The sequence below is a fragment of the Barbatula barbatula genome (assembly GCF_947034865.1).
Source record: "Barbatula barbatula genome assembly, chromosome: 2".
Taxonomy (NCBI): domain Eukaryota; kingdom Metazoa; phylum Chordata; class Actinopteri; order Cypriniformes; family Nemacheilidae; genus Barbatula; species Barbatula barbatula.
Genome location: NC_136767.1, coordinates 28,301,197 through 28,324,951, shown reverse-complemented (window position 1 = coordinate 28,324,951; position 23,755 = coordinate 28,301,197). Strand labels below are relative to the sequence as shown.

Below are 23,755 nucleotides of genomic sequence, written 5' to 3'. Positions count from 1 at the left end.
CATGCCAAATGTTATTTTTAATTGTTTCTTTTGATTTCATGATCTCACCATCTTTATAACCATTCACACACACACACAAAAACACACACACACACACACACAGTCAGAGTGTTCCAGTCGAGGCGTCTCCATCGTCTGTCCCCTGAGGACATGAGAAGTGCTCACTCATGGAGGAAGTGAGACGCTATAAGTGATGACCGCCTTCAGCGAACAGCTCTTCTCACATTACCGAAGCTGACTTGAGATCATTTCTGACGCTGTGTCGGAGGTCAAACTCTATCCTGGCTTCCTGCCCTTTGCAGATGCCCTGGTTTTACCTGAGGCGGAGACAGATTCTGACCCGATTGTCCCGGCATGGTCTTTTGTTCTCTCCGTGACGAATGACGCGTGAAACCAGCACCTTTTCACAATAGAGCCAGCCCGTAACTCGCAACTGTTGACCCGATCTGAACCTGCTTAATATCGTTTATCTGTTCCCCGCTCAGACGAGCCGGTTTCTGGTTAGGTTTGTTTTTGAACGGCAGTGTAGGTTTGGGGTGCACGTTGGCATGCATTCAGCTGCAAGATGGGCTTTTTTTCATAAACGTGTTTTGAAAATGAAACTCGAACCTTCTAGCTGTTACCGCCGAGCGTGACTGCTGTGTTTTCGTCCCTTTGATCTGCTTTCAACCGCGAAATGGGTAGAGAATAGACGCTCGGGCAAGACGACTGATTTTTGGAAGAATGATTATACACAAAGTTCCTGCTTGAAACCCGTGCGGTTGGTTCTGGGGATGTTGCTGTTGGCAGCAAGTGTCAGGAGTGTTAGTACGGTCGTACTGTAGCGTAGGAGAGAAATTAAACAGAACCCAGTACATGTGATCTACAGCGACCAAAAAAAGCTCTAAAAAGTTATTTATACATTTAAGGGCGTAGTTAAGTTAAAAATGAAATGGTTTTGTAGTTTATTCTGATGATGTCACTTCACTAGCAGAACATTTTGTTACAGATAGATCTGTCATTTTGTTTAGTTTAACATTTTTGGTGTTCAATACTGTCTCCTTTCCTTACCCCTAATAACAACAATAAGCTGTTATGTCATATTTTGTGGGAAGGGTCAGTTTTGTGTAGACTTCGTCCCACGTAAATATATAAGCATTTAAAGTTACCTGCAAACTTATGTTTCAAACAGAGATAGCTGGAATGAGACAAAAGTTTCAGATTGCAGCAGTTTTGGACAGTTCGCCCAAAAATAAACATTCTGTCATCATTTACTCATCCAGAAGTTGCTTCAAACCTATATACATTTTCTTATGCTGAACGCAAAGATATTCGGAAGAATATTTTAAACCAAACTGTTCTGGGGCACTATTGACTACCACATTAGGAAGGAAAACTACTATGGTAGTCAATCGTGACCCACAATTGATTGGTTTCCCACATTCTTCAAAATATTGTCTTTAGACATTTCTATAGCTTTGAAACAACTTCTGGGTGAGTAAAGGATGACAAAATATTTATTTTTGGGTGAACTGTCCTTTTAAATATAAAAAGCAGTTTTTTAACGCCGGATACTTCACCCAAAAATGGTAATTTACTCACCTTAGAGTTGTTCCAAATCTGTATACATTTCTTTGTTCTTCTCTGAACACAGATATTTGTAAGAATGCTTATAACCAAACTGATTTTGTCCCCCATTGACTCCCATAGTAGGAAAAATTACTTTGTTCTGGGGTCAAAGAACTGTTTGGTTATAAGCATTCATCCAAATATCTTTCTCCGTGTTCATCAGAACAAAGACATTTATACAGATTTGGAACAACTTGAAGGTGAGTAAATGATGATCGAATTTTCATTTTCGGGTGAACTGTTCCTTAAAGGTCATTTCACAATAACACATACTATAGGTCACAAATTCAATCTGATTTTCTGAAGCCACATTGTTGTCAGGTCGGTCGGCTTCCTGAAAAACAAGAAGATCCTCGACCTGTGATGGTCTGCAGGCGGCATTTCTGACATAGGATGACGCCGTGTGATGAATCTCTAAGCTATTGAAGCGATGCGAGTCTCTTTGAGAGGATATACAGAGAAGCCCTTCAAAGGCATTGCGATTGGAATACATATGCCAGAAGGAAATGAGTTAAGGAGCCCTCTGGAAGCACCGTGGCCTGGTTTTGTCATATGTCTGAGAATTTTTTTATACTAGCAGTTTATAGTTTTGTCTGTCCTTGTGTGGATGGTAAAGGAGGATACAGCTTCGAAAACTGTTTACAGAGAACACCTGGTAAACACGCTGCCCCGAAAACATGAGGCGTGTGTCTGCGTTTGTCGTTATCCAGGAATCTTGTCTACGAGAGAAAGTATTTTACCTTTTGTGCTCCAGAAACGTCTGGCTGGGATGCGTAAGAGGTTTATTCAAGGCAGTTGTGTTACTGTCATCTGACGGGTCAGGGTGGCATTAAAATGTTTAAATGTATTAAAGGCATCGGCATCGGTCACATCATGAATTTGAGGTTTGTTCTTTTTCTAGGGTGGAATGCGTGTGGATCCTGTATTACTTTTTTCTGAAGAACACAAAAGGAAATATTATGAAGAATGTTGTTAATTTAACCACAGTGGACCCCTTCGACTTCCATTGTAAAAAGAGACATTTCTCAAAATAACTTCTTTAACGTTCCAAAGAAAAATATAGTCATAAATAGATTTTGTATAACATGAGGGGAATACATGATGACAGAAGTTTTTGGGTGAACCTTCCCTTTTAAGATGCTCAAAAGTGATAACGAACATGTTGACCATTTGAAGTAAAATTTTACTATGATTTGTTTTTCTGTAGGTTTCAATTGACCAGATTTGGTGCGTGTAACGTAATTTTTAGACGGTTTATTTGGACACGTTCCAAGCAGGGAAAGAAAAGAAAAACAAGTGCTGAAAAGCCTGAAGCGGCAGCAGGCGGTGAGGAAAGTGCTGGTATGGTCAGAGGAGAGATGAAGGCCTGTGTTTATGTGTTTGTCGCTGGAGAGGGCCGAACGTTCCGGTTCCTGAAGATGACTTAAGACGCTTCGCTCTCTTCTGTAATTATGTCAAAAATACACTTTAAAGCGGAATGATGTGGAGCTGCGGGTGCGGAGGGGATTTTCATACGGAAGATTTTACCCTGCGCCTCTGATGGGGTTTGGGAACGCTGGCCAGAGTGGCCCGTCGCACACATGAGGATCGAGGGATCGTTTTATTTTCTCCTCTGTTATTCGTATTTTCAGCTCTGGTTGGGTCGTCTGCTGGTGAATGGCAGGCGCCGTGTCTCCTGTTTCTCTAGAGGTGGCACAGAGCTGTGAAACTGGAAGCCCTTATGAAACCGGTGTGTGTCCGGCATAGCTGTAGCTGTTTTATGTGGGAGTGTGTGTGTCACATGCTTCAAATTGGCAAAAAAAATAAGATTTTATGATCCAAACAATGTAGAGGAGCTTTGCAGTTTCAGAAATGATGTCATTGAGATCCATGTGTTCATAAATAGTGTTAAACGGATCGTTCACCTAAAAATTCATATTCTTTCAATAAAAAATCCTTTACTCAACCTTAGGTTGTTCCAAATCTGTATAAATGTCTTTGTTGTGATGAACACAGAGAAAGACTCTTGGAAGAATGTCAGTAACCAAACAGATCTCATCTCCCATTTACTGTCATAGTAGGAAGAATAAATACTATGGGAGTCAATGGGGGATGAGATAAGTTTGGTTACTGACATTCGTCCAAATATCTTTCTCGTGATTTGAAAAATCCTACATCTTTACACCGCAAAACTCGTTTTTACTTGCGATTTACCTTGTTTTTCAATATAATCATGTAACGTAATAAATTCGCTTGAGAAGCACAGAATGTCACAAGCATTTAGGTTTCGGTTTTAAAGAAATTTTGTGAAGTAAACAAGAAATTGATTTTTCTATTATTTGTGGTAAAAAAAGAATCCTGTTTTTCTTAATAATTTGTATTCTTTTTCTTACCCCTTTGGCACAAAACTGCATGCTTTAAAAGAAACCTAATCTTGTGTTCTTGTGCCACTCGTGTGAATGCATTTTGTTTTACAGATGGTTAAATAATTATATTGGAAAATAAGGTTGAATAAAAACATGAATTTTGCAGTGCACACACAAACGATTTCTGCACATTTTACGGGTCTGTAATACTTCCGTTAGCATCTTGTTTTATTTCGTTGATGCTTTTGAAACTGTTAATACTTTAACCAACTAAATCTGTTTTGTTTTTGATAATGAATCATTTGTAGTTTTATTGTTCAATGAGTACACCTGGCTCTCCCAGTGAACAGCAATCGAAGCTGACATTTGTGCATTTGGCAGACGCTTTCTCCAGTGCGACTCACATTGCATTATCCTATACATGTGCAATCCCCTGCGATCGAACCCACGACCTAGGCGTTGTTAACACCGTGCTTTTACCACTGAGCTACAGGAAAGCTGTAGACATGCTGTAAGAAAAGATTTAGTTTTACAGGAAAACCACAAATAAAACCGAGTGCATTACTAGTGCACTGCAGAAGACATCTAATGCTTTAAAAATAAATCCCTTATCCAAAATCTAAGCAATCCTGATAGTGGTGTTTGATCTCGAATAATTAAGCAATATGACACAGATCGCACGCTCAGGAAGGCTACAGTATGTTTACTGGACACACGTTTCAAACGTGTCGTCCTCATAGAGAGAGGATTGTTCTGACCGCTCCGTAAACTCCACAGCCTCCTCTGCATGCTTGTGCAATAGAAACAGGTGCGACTGAGTGTGTGTGTGTGTGTGTGTGTGATTGATACTGTAATGAAGAATGAGCTTTATTTCCTGCTGTGCACTGCTGTTTTTCTGTCGCTGCAGTCTTTTTGGATCGCGGGCGCGATAAAGAGGATTTTGTTGTAGCGATAGACTCGAAACATCAAAGCTCGGCGGCAGCATTCCACAGTCCAGCAGTGTTTACAGTGGGAGAGCATTCCTGTCGCTCAATTTTCCATGCCATTCCCCTATGTGACTCTCCCTCCCGCAGCAAATCCGCTCTGAACATTTGATATGTCCCTCGTAACATCCGTATGAGCAGTTTAATAGAAAGCCATTTAACACGTGCCATGTTTGTAGGCCTATTTGTGTCACATCTCAACAAAATACTGTCTTTTAAAGAAAGTGTGCATTTTTCAAGGAAAAACATTTATTTATTTATTGTAATGTAGAGGACTAACATCAGACTGCATGAACATTTTCACGGTATCTGATTTGAACTACATGGCGTAACATATACTGATTCACAATACTGATACAACCATCATATTTATTGGATTATAAAATATATACCATTTAATTCGTCTTTTTGTTTATTTACTGTTCTTTTTTTGGTCCGATCAAAAGACCTGTAGTGAAATTACGGATGGTTCAAGTGCAGGTCAGTCTCATCTGTTAAAGGGTAAGTTCACCCAAAAATCTACTTACTCACCCACTTGATGTTAAACATGTTTAGAGAACATCAGGCGTCTTCGGAGCACAAACGAAGATATTTAGGTGATATTTAGGTCCTCGTAGACATCATGGATCACGGTGTCAGTTTTGCCAAGATCCAGAAAAGTACTAAAGACATTGTTTAGTTGGTCCATCCGCTCATAGCGGCGGCTCAGTTGAATTTTTGAAGCGACGAGAATGCTTTATGTGTGACTTTAATCGATATATTCTCCTCTGTCTTGTCGGTGTATGCCGCGTGTTCATGAGAGCACTTCCCCTTTAATACTGTTCACTACAATTTCCTCTTTCAATATATCTTTAGGTTTTTTTTCAGTTAATGTGCGATTCATGACCACTGTAATGTTTGATTTATCAACCACGACCAATAATCGAAAATAAATCCAAGTTTACTAGTTCAGCTGTTAAATGTGTAGTTGTTCAAAAATCGGTAATTGATTGGTTGTCAAATGGTTGTTTAAGCGTCCGTGATTGGTCGCTTGTCAAAGGTCAGATGGTTGCTAAGGAGTCTGTTTTTGCAAGCAAGCAGTGTTTACGCTCCAAAATTAAACAACAATAAAACAAGCAGTCTTTGATGTGGTTGTTTTGGATGGTGCTCTGTGTACAGATAGAGTTTACGACGACTCCAAGCTTCCTTCTGACACTCCCCGACAAACAGAGAGTTAGAGAGAGAGAGAGACGCAGTCACGAGTAAATTGACAGTGATAGGGTTTTATACTTTTAAACTTGTCAAATGAAATGATGTCTGCTTTTTTGAAGACTATGACTAATATTATCCATTTGTTTTATTTCCATTCAACTTTTCACAATTTTGCAAAGTGACAAGTAGCCAAAACTCCAATGGTGTAGAAGTGAAGAAAAAACCTGTGAGTAAACCAGACCGAGAGAGATACATAAGAGCTGTTACTGAGACCGTTTCTCAATTTCAAGAACGCAAAGAACGGACTTGTGTTCTTGCGGAGACCGGTATTGGACGCGACGCAGTGACTTATGGGATTTCAAGCCGAAGTATCCTTGATATCGAGAACACATCGGGGTACTTTGATGCGTTCTGTGTTCTTGTGTTTTGAGTACTGGAAGCGGACTTTGACGGTTAGTGATGATGAAGAGCGAGAACACGGGGCCGCTGAAGAACGCATATTGAGAAACGGCCAGAGAGAGTTTACTATAGAAGTGTTCAAATTGCATGCAGCTTTGCTTATGAATTTCACTGTTTGAAAAGCTTTCCAAGTTGCGAAAGTCTTCATAGTACAATGAATCTGAAAAGAGCAAGAACCGGGTAAATTCTCACATGACCCCTTTAGTTTCTCCTGTGAGTACAGAAAATGTTTTTCTTTGCATTTGATGCAGGTGCGCATGCTTTTGCGTGTGTGGGGGGCGGTTGTAGGTCCTTGGTGCAGTAATTTGTGTCCTTGTTTTGACCCTGTGTGCATGTTTATGCGCGCATGTACCTTCATAGCCCCCTCTGGTGGATGGTTTGTGTGCATATTGAACTTTGACCCTCACTGTGATCACATAGTCATCTGATCAATGTTGTTTTCTCTTTATACTCCGTTTTGAACCCTACCTAGTCGATTTCAATCCATCATAGTGCGGCCTCAGTATGAAGGCTATTCCAATCCCATAATGCACTGTTGTTTGTAACAGAGCCGATGTCTGATCTAGAAGAGGAAAGACAGAGATGTCTAAAACAGAATTCTGTGAAAGGCCTTGTGCTGTGAAGTGATTTAAATATGATTAAGAGTTTATGGTACGGTTTATTGTGAAATAACTGTAGGGCACTATCTCAAAGTGTGATGACTCAAAAGCAACAGCACACCTCTTCTAACAAACCACATCAACTGAGGTATAATTTATGTCCGTGGCACAAATAGTGCCGAATGAGTAACACACTACTTAGGGTTCTGGAAGTCACTAACCTGGATGAGGGAGTCATTTGTAATAGTGTAAGGATGGATTTATGTTCTTTTGGATGTATCATCTTAAAGAGCCTGTTCAGCCTTGTGGCTTGAAACCTGTGTAAGACCGTCGAACACAAAAGAAGATATTTTGAAAAACGTCAATGGGGTTCAGTGTTGTTCGGTTACCAGCGTTCTTCAAAATATCTTCTTTGGTTTTCTGTAGAAGAAATTAAGTCATACAGGTTTATGTATGTTCATTTTTGGGTGATCTATCCCTTTAAGACCATTACATGATTGTGACACGTTTGGCAATATAGCATTCATTTGATGTGTGGTCACCCACAGTTTTGCTTTCAGTTCAAAGCGGGTTCGCCCATTGCATGTGATGTTATCTGTTTTATGAAGAGTCGAGCAGTAATTCATCGCAGCTGTAATTCTCTGGCTCATTCAACAGTTTTCTTTCAGCGTCTCAATGAGAGAAACTTCCTGACCGTTTCTGCAGGTGAAGTTACCCAGACTCTTCTATCGGCTTCCATTTTTGTCATGTCTCCTCCTCTCGTCTTGGAAGGCACCACAATGCCGTCTAATCCTTTTCATTGAGTCAGTAGACAATCTGACTCGCTCTCTGTCATTATGGCCGGCTCATTATGGTGTGGGTTTCCGTGGCTCAATGGGAGACCGAACAAGCCAATGAGGGCGACAGCTGTAATCTAAGCCCACTCCTGTTTTGACAGCACTGGAGCTCTAATACCATCCCACAACTCATTTTTCAAGACTCCACCTCGTGATCGATGTAGTTCAGCGGTTCCGTCAGCAGCCCTCTGATAGTGTCAATGCAAATAATTGAATGTACTGTATATAACCTTATTTAAATCTTTTTCAAGATAACATTTTCCGTACAGCGTGACATCAAAAGCTGTGCATCTATTCAATCTCAACAGTATTTGATAGCACGTTGCCGTCTCATTTAGTAAAGAAATTAGGTAATATTAAACCAAATTAGATGGATATCAGCGTTAAGATTGTGAAGCATGCTTTCAAATCAAGGCAACAAAGAATATGACTTGGACGTTGAATCAAATAGGGGTTATGTTTTGTACTGGGTTGGGTCACATTGTGATTCAGGTTTATTTCTATAGCATTGTCTCAAAGCAGCTTCACAAAAAGGGTTTTGTACAAGAAAATACAACTATTGATGTGCTCTTCATTTACTGGTGTCACTATCAATAGTTAAGCGTCAATAATTTTATTGTTCATGTTTGTATGAGTTGCGACAGCCATTTGTGCTATAGGCATAAAAGATCCTCAGATGTTATTTTTCTTATTGAGCAAACTTAAGGCAAGAGAAAATCTTGCGAACTAGAATATCACAAAGGCTTGAGGGTGGGAACGTTCGGCTTGGGTGAGTCAGCCTGTAGACTTCTCCAGTCAACCTTAATTCATATAGCAGACAACCATCTGAATAGCTCTCTCTCTCTCTCTCTCTTGCTCCTTGTGCAGATGTTCTCATTTTAAACATTGGGCCTGCATGACGCTTTTTATTACAATCTGTATATGAATTCACCAAACAAACAATACATGACACCACCCAAGTTGTTTTATGAGATGGTTAGAGGCATGCCCAAAAACTCTTTGCTGACTTGACTCGAACATATCGCACACAAAACTGAGAGTCAGCTCCAATCTGATTGGCTAGATTTCCATTTATCCATTTGGCAGACGCATTTATCCAAAGCGACATTAGATTGCTTTATACTATACATTTGTATCTTAGTATGTGCAATCCCTTGGGATCGAACCCGTGACCTTGGGGTTGTTAGGGCTATGCTTCAACCACTGAGCTCACTTGTTCACTCATTCACTATTCTCTTAGAAGAATTTGAATACTGATGTGAATACTGATCGAATACTGAATGCTTATCATATATTAACCCTGTGTGGCTTTTTGGATTGTTTTGTTAAATGCTAATGTTTTTTTTAGCTTTTTTGCCAACTTTATTGTATTAGTAAATGAACATGGCAAACCGTTATTTTGCTCTCTTTATTATGAACTATTATGTTTATTTATCAAATTAAATAATTTAATATATTAAAAAATATTACATTTAAAACTGCCTCGTGGGGCTTTTTGCTTTTATAAAACTGTTATTCCATATGCATAGAAAGGTTTCATACAATAAAGTAAATAAAGTTATATTAAGGCTAGGTTATGCGGTCCGCGGTTATAAATCGGGGTATTTTATAACGGCTTAGAACTCTGCTCAACCAATCAGAATCAAGGACCAGAACTGACCGTTTTATAATAGATGTTTTGGATCACTGTAACCACAACCTTAAACATCATAAAACACACATCAAGCAAATAGAAGTCAGCCACGGGTATTTATTGCAAACATTGACTAAGAACAGCATTGCATCCCAAGTCTTCTAAAGCCATACGATACCACTGTGTTAGCACAGTAGGTTTTAATCTCTGACGATCGTTCTCTAGGAATGCATACAGTTGCGGATCATTCCAACGTATATAGTCAAACTTAGCGTGTGATGTAATCGGAGCAGGATTTCCAATGCCTTTTCATAACATAAGCTAATGTAATATCTCGACCAGTCACAAGACACACGAGAGCCGTTTCAACGCCATGCCGGCAGCAATTTCTAAATATGTGTGCAGCTGGATTGGAGTTTTATGTACCCAAAAAACAATGACACCCCACATGTCATGATGGCAAATTTACACCAGAATATATCATTTCGTGGCATCTGCATCTGCGCTACTGGGAAGAACATGCGTATCGCATGCACGCAAAATAAAAATGTGCCATGTGAATTATGTGCAAACGAAAAATGTAAAGTCGTGTTATTTTTACGAGATTGATGGGATCGGGATGAGGAAATGAAGACGGTGGTTTTAAAATCTTGGTTTCAAAAACTCTTGTTCTGAGTTCTAAACGTTGCAGTATGTTTTCCTAAAGCATGTTCTCTTGAAAACAGAAAAAACAAGCTTCTTTACTGGCTGAAGAAGAAAGAAGTTCCAGAGGGCCAGCGGAGAGAAAAGACATCCTCGCCACAGTCGCTATTTACTATCTCTCCTTAGTTTGTTTTCAAGGCTGGTGGATCTGGAGTATTTTTAGCATGCGGACTGTGGTGGAGATGGCCCTGGAATGTCTTAATGTGCCACTACAAAGCTTGAATCATGCCCTCCCTACCCGGCCTGTTGTTTCGAGCGTTAAAATGGATGGCTCGCACTATTGTCAATAATCTGTTCGGGCGTGCCACCGTTTCATTTTTATTTCTTTTATAGCTCTCTGCTTTCGAAATCGAATGTGTCTTTTGAGGTCAGAGAGATGTCTGAGATAAAAATACCTAGCGTAGATGATAGTCTCCTGACGGTAAGTACAGTTGGCATTCGCGGGGCAGAGATAATGATTAGCTTATGCCAGACGCCAAAGCGTGCCTGTGAAACCTCTGGCTGGTTTAGTCGGCGTACGGCCTCGGGAGAATCGATGAAAAAGACCCTTTCAGTGAGAGGAGGTTTGCGGGATTAAAAAGGCTCTCGTCCGTTCCTCTTTCTTTTTGTTGAAAGGCCACATTTCCTCTAAGGTGGGTACAAAAAACACTAGGAGAGAAACTTCAAGCATGGAATTTTATGGCTGTCAGTAACTGAAACAAGTCGAAGTGCATTGAAAACAGATGCTGTTTAAAGCCCGGGTCATCCTCGAGCTCAAGTCAAGTCTTCATGTAGTTTATTCTGACCTTGATCCGACAAATGTCTTTATACGGATGCTTAAGGCAACAGGATGATTGCTTGACCAATAGAACATGATGGATGGATGGTCTTGCTGAAAATGTACGTACTGAAAATGTAAAGTTTATTTTACTATTTTAACTCTTTCTCTCTCTTTGTCTTCATGTGTCTCTCACCCTCTCTCACTCTTTCTCAGTCACTCTGTCTCTCACTCCCTCCTCTTGTTTTGATTGACACGCACCAGCCCATCTGTCTGAATGACGTCAGCCTCTCTCTGCTGATGTGCCAGGTGCTGATGTCACCCCCCCATGACCTGGCTCAGTTTCACATTGGGATTTCCGCTCGGATGGGTGGGATGAGGACGGGTGTCTCACCCTACCCCCAGAGCAGGGTAACGTTGGTCAGCCGTTGCGTCCCACGAGAATCTTCCCACCGTGGGAGTATTATCTGTTCAGTCTTCTGTAAATGCACGGCTGTGTCTCAATTTGCATATTTTTACTGCACAACAAAGTATGTACTTCACTGGTGATGGGAAGAAATAAACTTTTGCGCATCAGTGTTGGAGCACTTTTAGAAGATAAATGGCATGAATTTTGGCCTTGTATTGCTCTTTGCTGAACTGAATTAAAGAGAACAACTTATTCATCCACATTCAATGAAAGAATGAGATCATCCAAGCACTTTCTGTGGATCTGTATGCAATGTCTTTCCTGACAGAGTTCAAGTTATTACTGCATCGAGTCAAGCCCATTAACAATGAAAGTTTTTTGAGCATACATAAGCTGTTGTTCACTATTTGGAGAGCATTTTTTGGACAGAATTTTTTTATACATATCCATAAACACATGCTTGGAAAGACAAGCTACTGAACCGCAATGAAATCATATTTGGTCTAAATTGCATCTAGGAATGACGTCCACCTGTATTGAATCATTTAACTGACAACAAAAATACATTTTCTGAGACTTTATTGTGGCCATTTCAGTTGAGTGTGCGTCAACAAACATCTCAGTAGTGACATAAAGTCATCCAACAGCAATGTGAAAGACTGACAGCAAAACTGTTACACAGTCCAGGTTATCACATACAGTTTTTTTTACTTTTCCCAAATACATGTAGAAATATTATTGTTGTATTGCTTAAAAGTGAACATTAACTCGTTTTCTTTGCAGTATTTGAGGTCTGAAAATATTCAGAGTATCATTCTCATATTTTTGAGTGCTGTTTGACCATTGAGCAGTACAGTGCATTGTGTTTGTAGAGCAAGTAAGATCATTTTCATAAGATGTTAACAGAATTTATCGAACATTTAAGCTAATCTAATAAATGCAGTCTCCCGGTGAGCTAGCCAACACGGCCCTGTGGCGAGGAACTCAAACCTCCAATGATAAATAAATGGAGAGAAAAAAACCCTCAGGAGAAACCAGTCTCAGCCGGGAGGGCCAGGTCTCCTCTGGCGTGTCACAGCTGCACTCAGTGATTTAGTAACTTTTAATCAGAGTAAATGTTTACGAATAGGGGAGTTTAGGGAGAGTTTATTAATTGTGATTTAGGAAATTTTATTTGTTAAAACTGTTTAGGTCTAATTTTGTGACCAATATCAGACAACAGAGGAATGTTATAAGCAGGTTAGATAGTAATAGCATAGCTGAGTGCAGCTATAACTATAAACTATTGTCATGTGATGTAAGTTTAGCATTAAATACAAATTACGTAAATACGTTAATTTGAAAACAAGTTGTCCTTTGCTCTTGGGTGGGGGAAGGATGGCCAGTCAGTCCGCAGGCTCTCGCTGGAGGATGGCACGGGATGGCATAATCTCTTGTTTGGGATTGGCAAATGACGTTCATCTGGACCTTGCGTCATCTCTCCCTACCTCGCCCATCCCGAGGAGTGGGAGAAGGGCCGAAAGAGACTCATAAGCATTAGCTATGTGTATCTTTCACAGCTAAAGATTTAATCACGCACCTGTCACCCTTATAATAGAATTGTATTATTACGTTTAAAATTTACTTAAAGATTTGTAATAGGGATTTATTATGCTAATAATGCCAATCAGAAAACTGTGTGAATGCAACATCAGTGAAATAATATTTTAAATGAAAGTCAAGTCAATACGGTTTACAATTTGCACCCCAAGTTTCAGTTTATTGTGACGTAAGAGATGCATGATCTCTCTTGATCTCTGTGTGTGTGTGTGTGTGTTGGTGTGTGTGTTGGTGTGTGTGTTGGTTGGTGTGTGTGTGTGTGTTGGTGTGTGTGTGTGGTGGTGTGTGTGTGTGTGTGTGTGAGATTTAAATCTGTCCCTTTTGGTTTTGTTTCATTCGAGCTTATTGTAATTGCGGGCAGAAATTTTTATTTTCTGCTTTTATCGGTCTATGCTCTGACATCAAATGCGGTGGTCTTTCTTTTTAGGGATGTCAATCTGCTTATGCTGTCTCATTTCTGATATCCTATTTATTCTTACATTTCAAATAAACCTGAAATATCGATTTCAGGTTAAATAACCATATTGCGTGAAACTGGTACGAGAGACAAAAAACAAGCACACCGCTATGTATGAAATCGGTTGCCTGCGGTCAGTTTGGCATCGTTGTACAAATGTACTTGACCACAGAACGCAATTGACCAATCACAATTAAGCATAATAAAGAGCTATTATCCATGTTCGGTTCTCCATTAACTCATGAGTCACTTTTGACTTTAACTCTATACAAATCCTCTCTCTCTCTCTCTCTCCTTAGTCTCACCCACTGTCTCTGTGTAACACCAGCGAAGACGAGCGACAGGAGAGCATCTTCATCAGCATCGTCAAACTCGAGAGTCCGGACAGCAAAGTGCCACAGTGTCAGCCGTTGCTGGACAAAGTAAGAGTCACATTATGCCCTTCTGTAGAAATTTCATTACATCCATGTTTAAAGTTTTACTCTACTTTCTCTCTTTGACACATAGTATGTCTAACAAGACTGCACAACGGAAGTATATTTGTGTTTCTGATCCCAAAGTTCATTTGTGTGGTGTTGCATGTAACTGTAATTTAATTTAAGGGATTACTCTTATTTTTTTCTGTCATTTAATTACAGTTACTTCTGATGTAATTAATCTAAATACCGTGTAATATATTGAATAAGAGAAGATTATAAGTCAAACTTTAAAATGTATGCTTTGATGTATCTTTCTCACGTTTTATACTTTGGTCCGTTAATAAGAATAATTGATGATGTTATTTATTTGAATGATAAGCTCAAATTTGCAACTTGTTGCAAAACGACAGAATTCCCATCACCGGTGAGCATGTGGGAAAGATGGCTATCGTCATTTCTCATCCCTGTTCTTCCTCTCGCTTTTGGCACACTTGTTCCACCTCAGATCTCTGTGGCCGAGAAAAGGAGGGTGCCAGGCAGAAGTTTGGCATCCTCGGAAAAATGTACTCATGACAGGAATGTTGTTTATTGAGCTATGATAAGCTGGGCATCACCACAATGAAGCTGAGATGAAAGGAGTTCATGGTGAGCTCATGATGAGTTTGGAGTGAACGTATGAAAGGAAAGAGGATCAGGATGTGTCTTCTCGATTCTGGTGGACGTGAGAGATTTCAGTCACAAAACTTCTGTTCCATAGCCATGAAATTCGAATTATTCATAAAGGGGTACATGCACACAGGACGATGACGTACTTCTGCCAAAATCTCATGCATGAAACTAAATGGATGTAACAGCCTCATCGATGTAAACTTCTAAACCAAACTCAATGTGATGCATTCAGGCATTCAGGAATTATTGCATCTGTCAAGGATCTGTGTAACGTCACCCTAGATTTTGGCTCGGGTCATTCTTTTAATTCATTTATTTACATTTTACTCATTTAGTTTCTTTGCTCACAACAAGACAACAAGGCCAGGAGTTTCCAAAAGGAAAGTAAAGAGCGTCACATTTACTTTCATCTTGACTCATTGCATGTTCACACTAAGGATGCTAACTGTAACTATAACGATCAAGTTAAAAAATGTATACTGAATTTAAGAGAATAACTAGGTGCCCACCACAACTATAACATTACACGGGAACAATATTATTACTTTTATTATTCTCTCTCTACCACACTCTTTTTTTGTACCTGAGCTGGGTTGTTTTAACCCATTATTGGGTGAAATATAAACATTTTCTGAGTTAATTTAACCCGAATGTTGGGTCCGTCCTTTTTTGACCCAAAACTGGGTTGATGAAAATAAACCATATCACTTCCAGTGCGTTTTTTCCCAACCTGATTGACAATGAACCATTGACAGCCAACCGAAATCTACAAATGTGAAGTGCTTGTGCATTTATATAATAAATATAACTTTGATATGGACCCTAATATATTTATCTTTATAGTTATTGTTCTTTGTGTGAACGGGCCATTAAGGTGGAGTCTGAGTTAGGTGTGGGCATCTCACAAGGTTTAGAAACAGATCTGAGGAGATCTAGATTTAAAGGAACAGTTCACCCAAAAATAAATCTAAATCATCACAGAGTATCTGTATATGACTCTCAAAAGAAGATATCTTGAGAAAAGGGGGTTTGTGTCCGCCCATTGAAGTCAGTGTTGTTTGTTTATCAAAGTTCTATAAAATATCTTTTGTGTTCTGCTGAAGAAAATAAAGTCATACAGGCTTGGAATGACTCGAGGGTGAACAAATGATGACAGAATTTTTTTTATTTTGGTTGAGCTGTGAACAGTTCACACCCTGAACATCACTCAGTTGATCTACACCTACGAATAGACAAGCAGACAGTCTGAACAAGTTAAGCGCAGTTAATAACCCGTCTCACACGCCGCGTGCGCAGGCGTCCTCTTCATTGTTACTCTTTGTGCTTGTTTATGTTTTTTATAAGCGCCTCATCCCCGGGTAGTTATATTCACCTCCGTAGACGCAGCAGTTTACAGCTGACTTCATTTACTGAACCTATTACTGTAATGTCTTCCAATTATAATCGCCCTCGATTCACTCAGTAAATAGATACATATAGAATAAACATATATCTGGTTGGATTAAGGAGGTTTTTAAGTAACGTTCACGTGATGTGACTCACTGAAGACACGCTTAAGATCTCTTTTTGTCGTAAGAGTCTGTGATTTTCTTTTAATGCTGATTCACCTTTTTGTTTAGTTTTATTTTGCATGAGGGCTCTAGAGATTCGAAGGTGAGTTACTTGGTACAAACAACCTGGCAACCACCTAGCGATGCCCTAGCAACCACACACTAACACGGGCAACAGCTTCTTTTCCGGTCCCTCACATTCCCGGTGGTACCGTGGATAATGTATGTCCCCTTTCATAAACCGTCCCGCCCGGGCTAGTCCGGCAAGGCTTGAGACGGAATGAAAAGAGCTCTAAATATTTACCCAGAAGTCCTTGTAGTCTCCCACACAATCCAAACATCCCCTGCGTTTGGAGGTCCGCACCAAACCATCAAAGGCGTAGCCCACCGATTCCAGCGTATTGTGAGCGTTTCTCCAAACAGAAGCAGATTTGTTTGTTCAGCACTTGCAAAAAGTTTTAATCCACAAAGAGGCGTTTTATATGGAATGAAAGGAGCGAGGGCTTAAGTGTGTTTTTGTGAGAACATGAGTCAAAGCAGACAGGAAAAGACAAGAGCCGTGTGCCTCCACATGCTGCTCTTAATAGTAAACGTTTGTCTGTGATGCCCCCCTTTAAAACAAAACGCACCACTGGCCCGCAGCCAGACCCTCTTTACCTTTACAAACCAAATGTCAAAAGATTTGGAAAAAGGGACGTGCTTGTGTTTCTGTGTGTTATATATGTGTGCTGACCTGTGTGTGAATGGTTGCTTGTGTGTGCGCATTTGTAGTTGTGTGTGTGTGGCGTATGCAAGTCAGGTCCAGGCCTATATGCAAGAACTTTTTATATCCGTCCGTTGGCGACCGCGTTGCACATTACTGGACATCGGTTGTTTACTCAGGTGTGTCACTAACATTTATATGATAATACGGTTCTCAAACATTAAACATTTAGTTACTTACATTGCGCTGGCTCTTAAACTCTTTCACCCTGTGTCTGTCAATAGCAAATCCCGCCTTCTTTCATTTGATTGGACAGTAATCCTTGCCTTCCTCCATTTAAACGGATGCCAACTAATTGGGACAATAAAGATCTCCCTACTACCCATAACCTCACCATACACTCACCTTTTCAAATATTGAAGTGAGTTGGCAATAGATGGTGTGTTTGTGGTGGTGGGCTTTTGTGTGTAGTTTGCTGGTGTGTTATTCTGTTTTGTGTGTGTATGGTGTTTGTTTGGGTGTGTGTGTGTGCTTGTATATATAGTGTGCTGGTGTTTGGTGTGGTGTTTTTGTGTGTGTGTGTGTGTGTGTGTGTGTGTGCTTGCTTGTGTGTAGTGGACTAGTGTGTTTTATATTTGTGTGATGAAATGTCTGTGTGTGTGTGTGTGTGTGTGTGTGTGTGTGTGTGTGTGTGCATGCTTGCTTGTGTGTGTGTGTAGTGGACTAGTGTGTTTTGTATTTGTGTGATGAAGTGTGTGTGTGTGTGTGTGCATGCTTGCTAGTGTGTGTAGTGGACTAGTGTGTATTGTATTTGTGTGATGAAATGTCTGTGTGTGTTTGTGTGTGCATGCTTGCTTGCTTGTGTGTGTGTGTGTGTGTGTGCGTGTGCGTGTGTTTGTGCGTGTGTTTGTGCGTGTGTTTGTGCGTGTGTTTGTGCGTGCGTGTGCGTGCGTGCTTGTGAGAGTAGTATGTTGGGGTGTTGTGTGTGTGTGTGTGGTGGCGGGCATGCGTCTAATGTTTTTGTGTGTGTATGGTCTGTGTGCATGCTTGTGTGTATGTTGGAGACTAATGTGTTTGTTTTTTGTATTTTCTGTGAGTGATTGTTTGTGGTATTGAATGCTTGTTTGTTTGTGTGCACGTGTGTGCGTGTAGTATGCTGGTGTGTGTAGTGTGATGTTTTGTGTGTGTATCTATGGGGTGGCAATAGATGTATTCAGACCTTCAGATATGAATAAGATCTGATTTGTTATTGATGTGTAAGACTGTATGGATTTTGTACGTGTGTGTATAATGTATGTTTGCGTGACCCGCAGTGATTGAGGCAGAAAGTCCGGAGGAAGCGTTTTAAAGAGGGATTTCCTCCAACAGAACCATCAATCTCTCTGTTTCTCTCAGCATGAGGCAAATCACACCTGATTCTTTACTTAGATGTTTTAATGGCCTATTCTTCTTTATTTATTTCTCTGTCATGGAAGTGGAAATGACCACACGCCACCCGAGGTCACTCGGAGGAGTATTTGTTCACATTCTCTTCATGTCGTCTTCATCTCATGTCATCTTCAGTTGAGGTTATATTAAATAATAATTTGCATTGTATCGCCATGATTTTAAAGCTCCACAAAGCAAATCGGTCCATCATTAAAGTGAAACGATGAGTTTGTGTAAGTGATTCAGTTTATATTTCAGCCTTTCAGAACAGCAAACATAATTTTTCCGGCAGTGACAAGAATGTTTACACAGTAGTTTAATAAGTTTGAAATATGAATATTTTTCTTGCTCAACCCCATCATTTTGCGTCAGACGACGTTTATTAACTCACCGGAGTCCCACGGATTACGTGTTATTAGCACAAACCTCAACCACACCTGTATAAACATCTGTATGATAGTGGAATTATGTTTTTCTGGAAGTGTTGCCAAGAAAATGGAATGAAAGGAGACGTCTAAACATCAAAGACTAAAATGTGTTTACTTGTTGTAATATTAAACTGTGCTAAACTGGAACTGAACTTTGGAGATGCGTTTGCCTGCATCTGTGTCAGGAGGTGATCTGAGGTCAGATTCATATTTCAGATGTTTTAACAGGGCTGGAGGCTTTTTACATATTAGAAAACATCTCGACTGTCAAGCACTTTACATGCCTGAGAAATGGAAGCTTTGAAGTTCAAGTAAGGTCTGATTTTAAAATCGTCTTATTAACGACATTACACAGATATCTGGAAATGATTTCACTTCGATGACTGTACTATTCTTCTTCTTTTAGTCAAAATAGAGCGGGCATGTCCAAACTTTTAACTGGTCGATTGTTGTCGGTACAGTTTGACATCATTTACTTCGATCCACGTAAACAAACCGATGCAAAGTAAACTGAAACATTATATTACAAATTGAAATGACGATAAAGTTACAGATTGTAACTGTAAAATGATTCGCTTTTAAGAGATTTTACTGTCGAGGTACTAGCTCTCCTCTCAGTGTTTGTTACGGGCTGATGGTATCAGAGTAGTCGAGCCGAGTCTGACTGCAGATGGAATGAATTCACATGGCCGTACGGGAAGAGGCGTGTTTGTTTTGTAGGTTGTGGCTAAAAAGTTTGAAATTGTCCCATGCGTGTCTTTTTCACTTCCACACATTTTGTGTGTGTCTAATTGTGTGCGTGTTTTGTGCGAGGGTCGCTAGGAAACTGGTCTCACAGTTGTTGTGGATTCCAGCAGTTCATCTGTTGTGTTTGAAGCTCAAGGTTGCCCGACGGGGCGATAAGTCTTGTGTTGCTGTTACATTCGCACAAACATAGACTGCCACACACTTTGTGTCATGTGTTCACATTGGAATGGGTTCCTCTCAAGTGAAACACTGCAACCCAGAACTCTCCTATTACCAAGATGATGATTCGTTTCTATGGCAACGCTCTCGATGCTAATTCGACCCTGTGTGTCTTTGCAGGTTTATTACATGTAAGTCTGTGCGCGATTGACTGTAACATCACACGTTCGGTGTGTGACCCCGGGTCACATGGGTGTCACGGGTCTGTCCGTGATCCACACAGACAACCCAGTGGAACGGCTCTTTTATTGAGTATGTGTGTATTGTAGAGCGCCAACAATAGCATGAATGCTACAGAGAGCATGAGCGCCTTTTGTGTTCTATTCAAAACGAGCACATATCTCTCTTCCTTTCAATAGAGAAGAAAACTGGAGAGATTGTGTGTGCGCGAGTGTTTGTGTGTGCGAGTGCGAGTGTTTGCGTGGGTGGGTGTGTGTGAGAGAGAGAGAGATAATCTGTCTATTGACATGTACAGGTGTTATAGAGGGAATGTTCCAGTAATGGCTGCGGGAAGCTATTATAGAAGAACAACAGTGTACAATGGTGACCGCTGCTTTTGAAGTGCTCATGGTTCCTGAAGTATTTACCATAGAGGTTCAAAACAATAAAAAGTTGAAAAGTAGATCTTCCCTACGTGATGTCAGTTTTTAAGAATGGTTGTTCAAATCACATTGAAATTCTAATGGTTTCCATTACAAACACAATGATGTACCATCAGCTGTTTACTATTAAAACCAGTACAAAGTTTCTTTATGTGGTGTATTATTCCAGTAGGATTTAATTGTGTTCTGTTTGTTCCCATCTACCACATAACATCCCACCAATAGAACTCGTCACATTACCAGTAGAGACACACAGAACCCATTATAGTTTTCATTAAAACCAAAACAACTGTCTGGATCAACCCCTATCTCCCATCTAGTGCATTATGCGTCATTCACCATGTAGAAGATAATAAATGTACAAACAAGTAATGATTTAACGATTTGAACGTTTTATCACGCATAATCAGCTCGGTGCGGCCTTGTTTCTTAACCACAACACACTCACGTGCAAACAGTTTATATTTTTTATAGTTTATAGCATATCAGTTGATTGACGTCCTTAGAGTCCCCGTGAACCGGAAGTTGCGATCGTTTTGACTTCCGTATTTTGACGCATTTCGGAGGGAAATGTAATTTCTAATAAGAAAATAGTGGGCGTGGCTTTTGTCTTTCTTTGCGGATTGATTAAATGGAACTGGCAGTTGAAGGGGAGGAGTTAACGGATGCTCGGCCCAAGACGTCTAACATACGTCATCTCAGATGGATAGTCTTTACAGGACGGAAGTGCATTTTCAGATTATGAGGCCACACGATTTCTTAAAAAGAGAACGACCCACATTGATAAACAATTTACAATAAACGCTGCACTATTTTATGTATGTAATATTTGATTACATATGACTTTAAAGCTCACGCATTTTTATATAAAAGGATAAAAACTTTCGTTTTGATTTCACTGGGGGTTTAAAAATGTAAACATGTCCACCTCTGTTACAGCGATCCCAAAGATGTAAACTGATCAATAAAAATACTAAATGATTTCGTAAGTATGCTAGTATAGTGTATATACTTTGTATACAGTACATATTATTTTAAAACAAAGATGTTTGTGTGTGAGAGAGTGAGAGACAGGTGTGAGGACGCTGCATTTGAAAACTGGGAATGTAAAGTTTGCACCTTGTGTCCTTCTTGAATTGCATAAACGGACGCATGTGTGTTTGGGAGAACGCCGCTCTTAATATAACTCCACAAGTCGCGCAGCAGGGACACAGTGGATTACTAGCATTTAATCACTGGTAAATTACAGCTATTAAAATACCTCCAAGATTCTGCCGCTCAACCTCAAAGCTCTTCCAACTGTGTGAAAGTCCAGGCCGCATTTCACAGCGCATTTGGAGCATGCAGGGAGAATGCGCGTTTGCCTGCCTGCTCTGGTGTTTCTGTGGCGCCCTGGAGCACCGGTGGACGATTTGTACTGTCGTCATTTTTCAGTCTTTGATGGTGCAGTGAGTGTTGTTTGAAGATCGGTGTTTAATTGGCTTTGAATGTGCAGATCAGGCCCGGGCCTGCGCTCACTGGCGCTCGGCAGAGAGAACGAGGCTCACAGAAGGGGAGCGCTGGAGGGGCGGACGTGAGAAAACAGGAAGAGGATGCTTTCAGCGTGGGTTAAAAGTTTACTCCGCTCGATTGGAGGATCAGCTCGGTTTCCAGGGTGCACATTGTGGGGATGTTTTATTCCATGCTCTCATGTAATATTAAAGCCATATGCTTTTTTTAAACTGAGGCATTATAACTCCACAGTAGTACAAAACTGAGTACAAAACTTTTCTTGCCAAATCGTTCTCTCAATTAAATGGCAATTAGTCTTGTATTTTGTTATCTAATGCATCGACATTAAGACGTCGAAGTGTATTTTAATTGAATCTTACCACTTCGTTCAAGTGGATCCTTGAAGTCATCTAACTGTATGTAATGGAATCTAATGCATCTTCTAAAATATCCACGTTATACAGGGCTGTTTTCTGCTGGTTTGAAGGGTAAATCACTGGGTTGTTGCTGTAATAAGAACAGGATTTATGGAGGTGATTTCAGTATTCTTTTTCTCCTGACCAAACAGACTCTCCATCATTCTATACAGCCTGTATTTCCAGGAGTCGGTGGCAACATCTTGACATGTAAAATGTAGACCGAACTGCAAATCACAGATTTATTGATGTTGCTTTTCCTTAGATTTAATGGGCAGCCTTTTAGTTTACAATTCAGAGTTTGAGGTTTTAAAAAAAGCTTTTCCTGAAAGTCAACGCATGTTTGTAGGTGTTAATTCTGGGATTGGACGTTAAAGGGACTGTTCACCCCAATCGTTTTGGTCATTTACGCACCCTCATGTCATTCCAAACCTGTATGACTGACCTTCTTCGGCAGAATCCAAAATAGATATTTGGAAGAAAGTTTGTAACCAAACAACAATGCATTCCATTGACTTCCGTTATATGGACACAAAACCACTGAGACATTTCTCGAAATATCTTTTTTTGTGTTCCGTAGAAGAAATAGTCATATACAGGGTTTGAATGACAAGAAGGTGAGTAAATAATGACAGCATTTTTCTTTTCGGATGAACTATCCCTTTAATACCAGAGGGGAAGAGAACAGAACACAATGTGTGTCAAGTTCTAACCTGTGCCTGCAAAATGAGCCCCGCGTCCCAGAATCGATCTTTTTTGAGAATTATTAAGTCGTAATAGCAGCCGCTTCACTTTCAAAGGCATCCGATATTTTACTGCTGTGATGTCGAGAAAGTTTCAGTGTACACAAACACACTGTTGTTTACTTCTGCTGCAGTTAGCTTACAGTAAAATCAAAGCGTGTTTAACTTATTAAATCTCGGATGAAAGTGAGAACAGATGCTGTGTGTTTGGATCGACCCATCAGGTCATACGCGCACACTTAAAGTGCAGGTCTTCTGCATACACACGGCGCAAATGATATCATTGGTTTATCAGCGTTTGATGTGCCATAACCACATTAAAGAGGAGCTTAGAAAAGCTGAATTCCTGAGCTCTGATTCCTCTGTGGCCACCATCTCTCCCTCCCTCCCTCGCTCGTGCTCTTTTAAGATGAAATTCCTGAATCGATTTCTAAAGGCAAACAAGTTAAAGCCCTGTGGTGACGTACAGAGAGAAATGGAGATGGTTGTGGCAGCAGTGAGAGGGATGGAGATGATGGATATTCCTCACGGCTGTTGGGAATGGGACTTATTCTCAAACCAGTGGCATGTGGTGGATTCTTTAAAAGAGGAGATAAAAGCCACAGTCCAATTGCCTGTTAGTGCCCTATTAAGTAACACACATAATGTTTAGTCATCTAAAGGGGGGCTAAAGTAAGGTTTGTGACAAAAAAAGTGCATAGAAATTTAGCATCGAGTTTTGCACTAGGTATTCCTAAAATAGAGGCTTTGTCTTCGATATAT

At 40.2% G+C, this 23,755-nt stretch overlaps 1 protein-coding gene across 4 annotated transcripts in view; it reads left to right on the top strand.

Annotated features, from left to right (window-relative positions):
- rnf43 (ring finger protein 43) overlaps positions 1 to 23,755 on the top strand; it is a 68,475-nt gene that overhangs the window by 33,089 nt on the left and 11,631 nt on the right. For all 4 annotated transcript variants that reach the window (XM_079472575.1, XM_079472577.1, XM_079472576.1 and 1 more), the window contains exon 2: positions 13,878 to 14,000. In XM_079472575.1, coding sequence (XP_079328701.1) covers positions 13,878 to 14,000 — 123 coding nt within the window. The remainder of the gene's footprint in view (positions 1 to 13,877; positions 14,001 to 23,755) is intronic.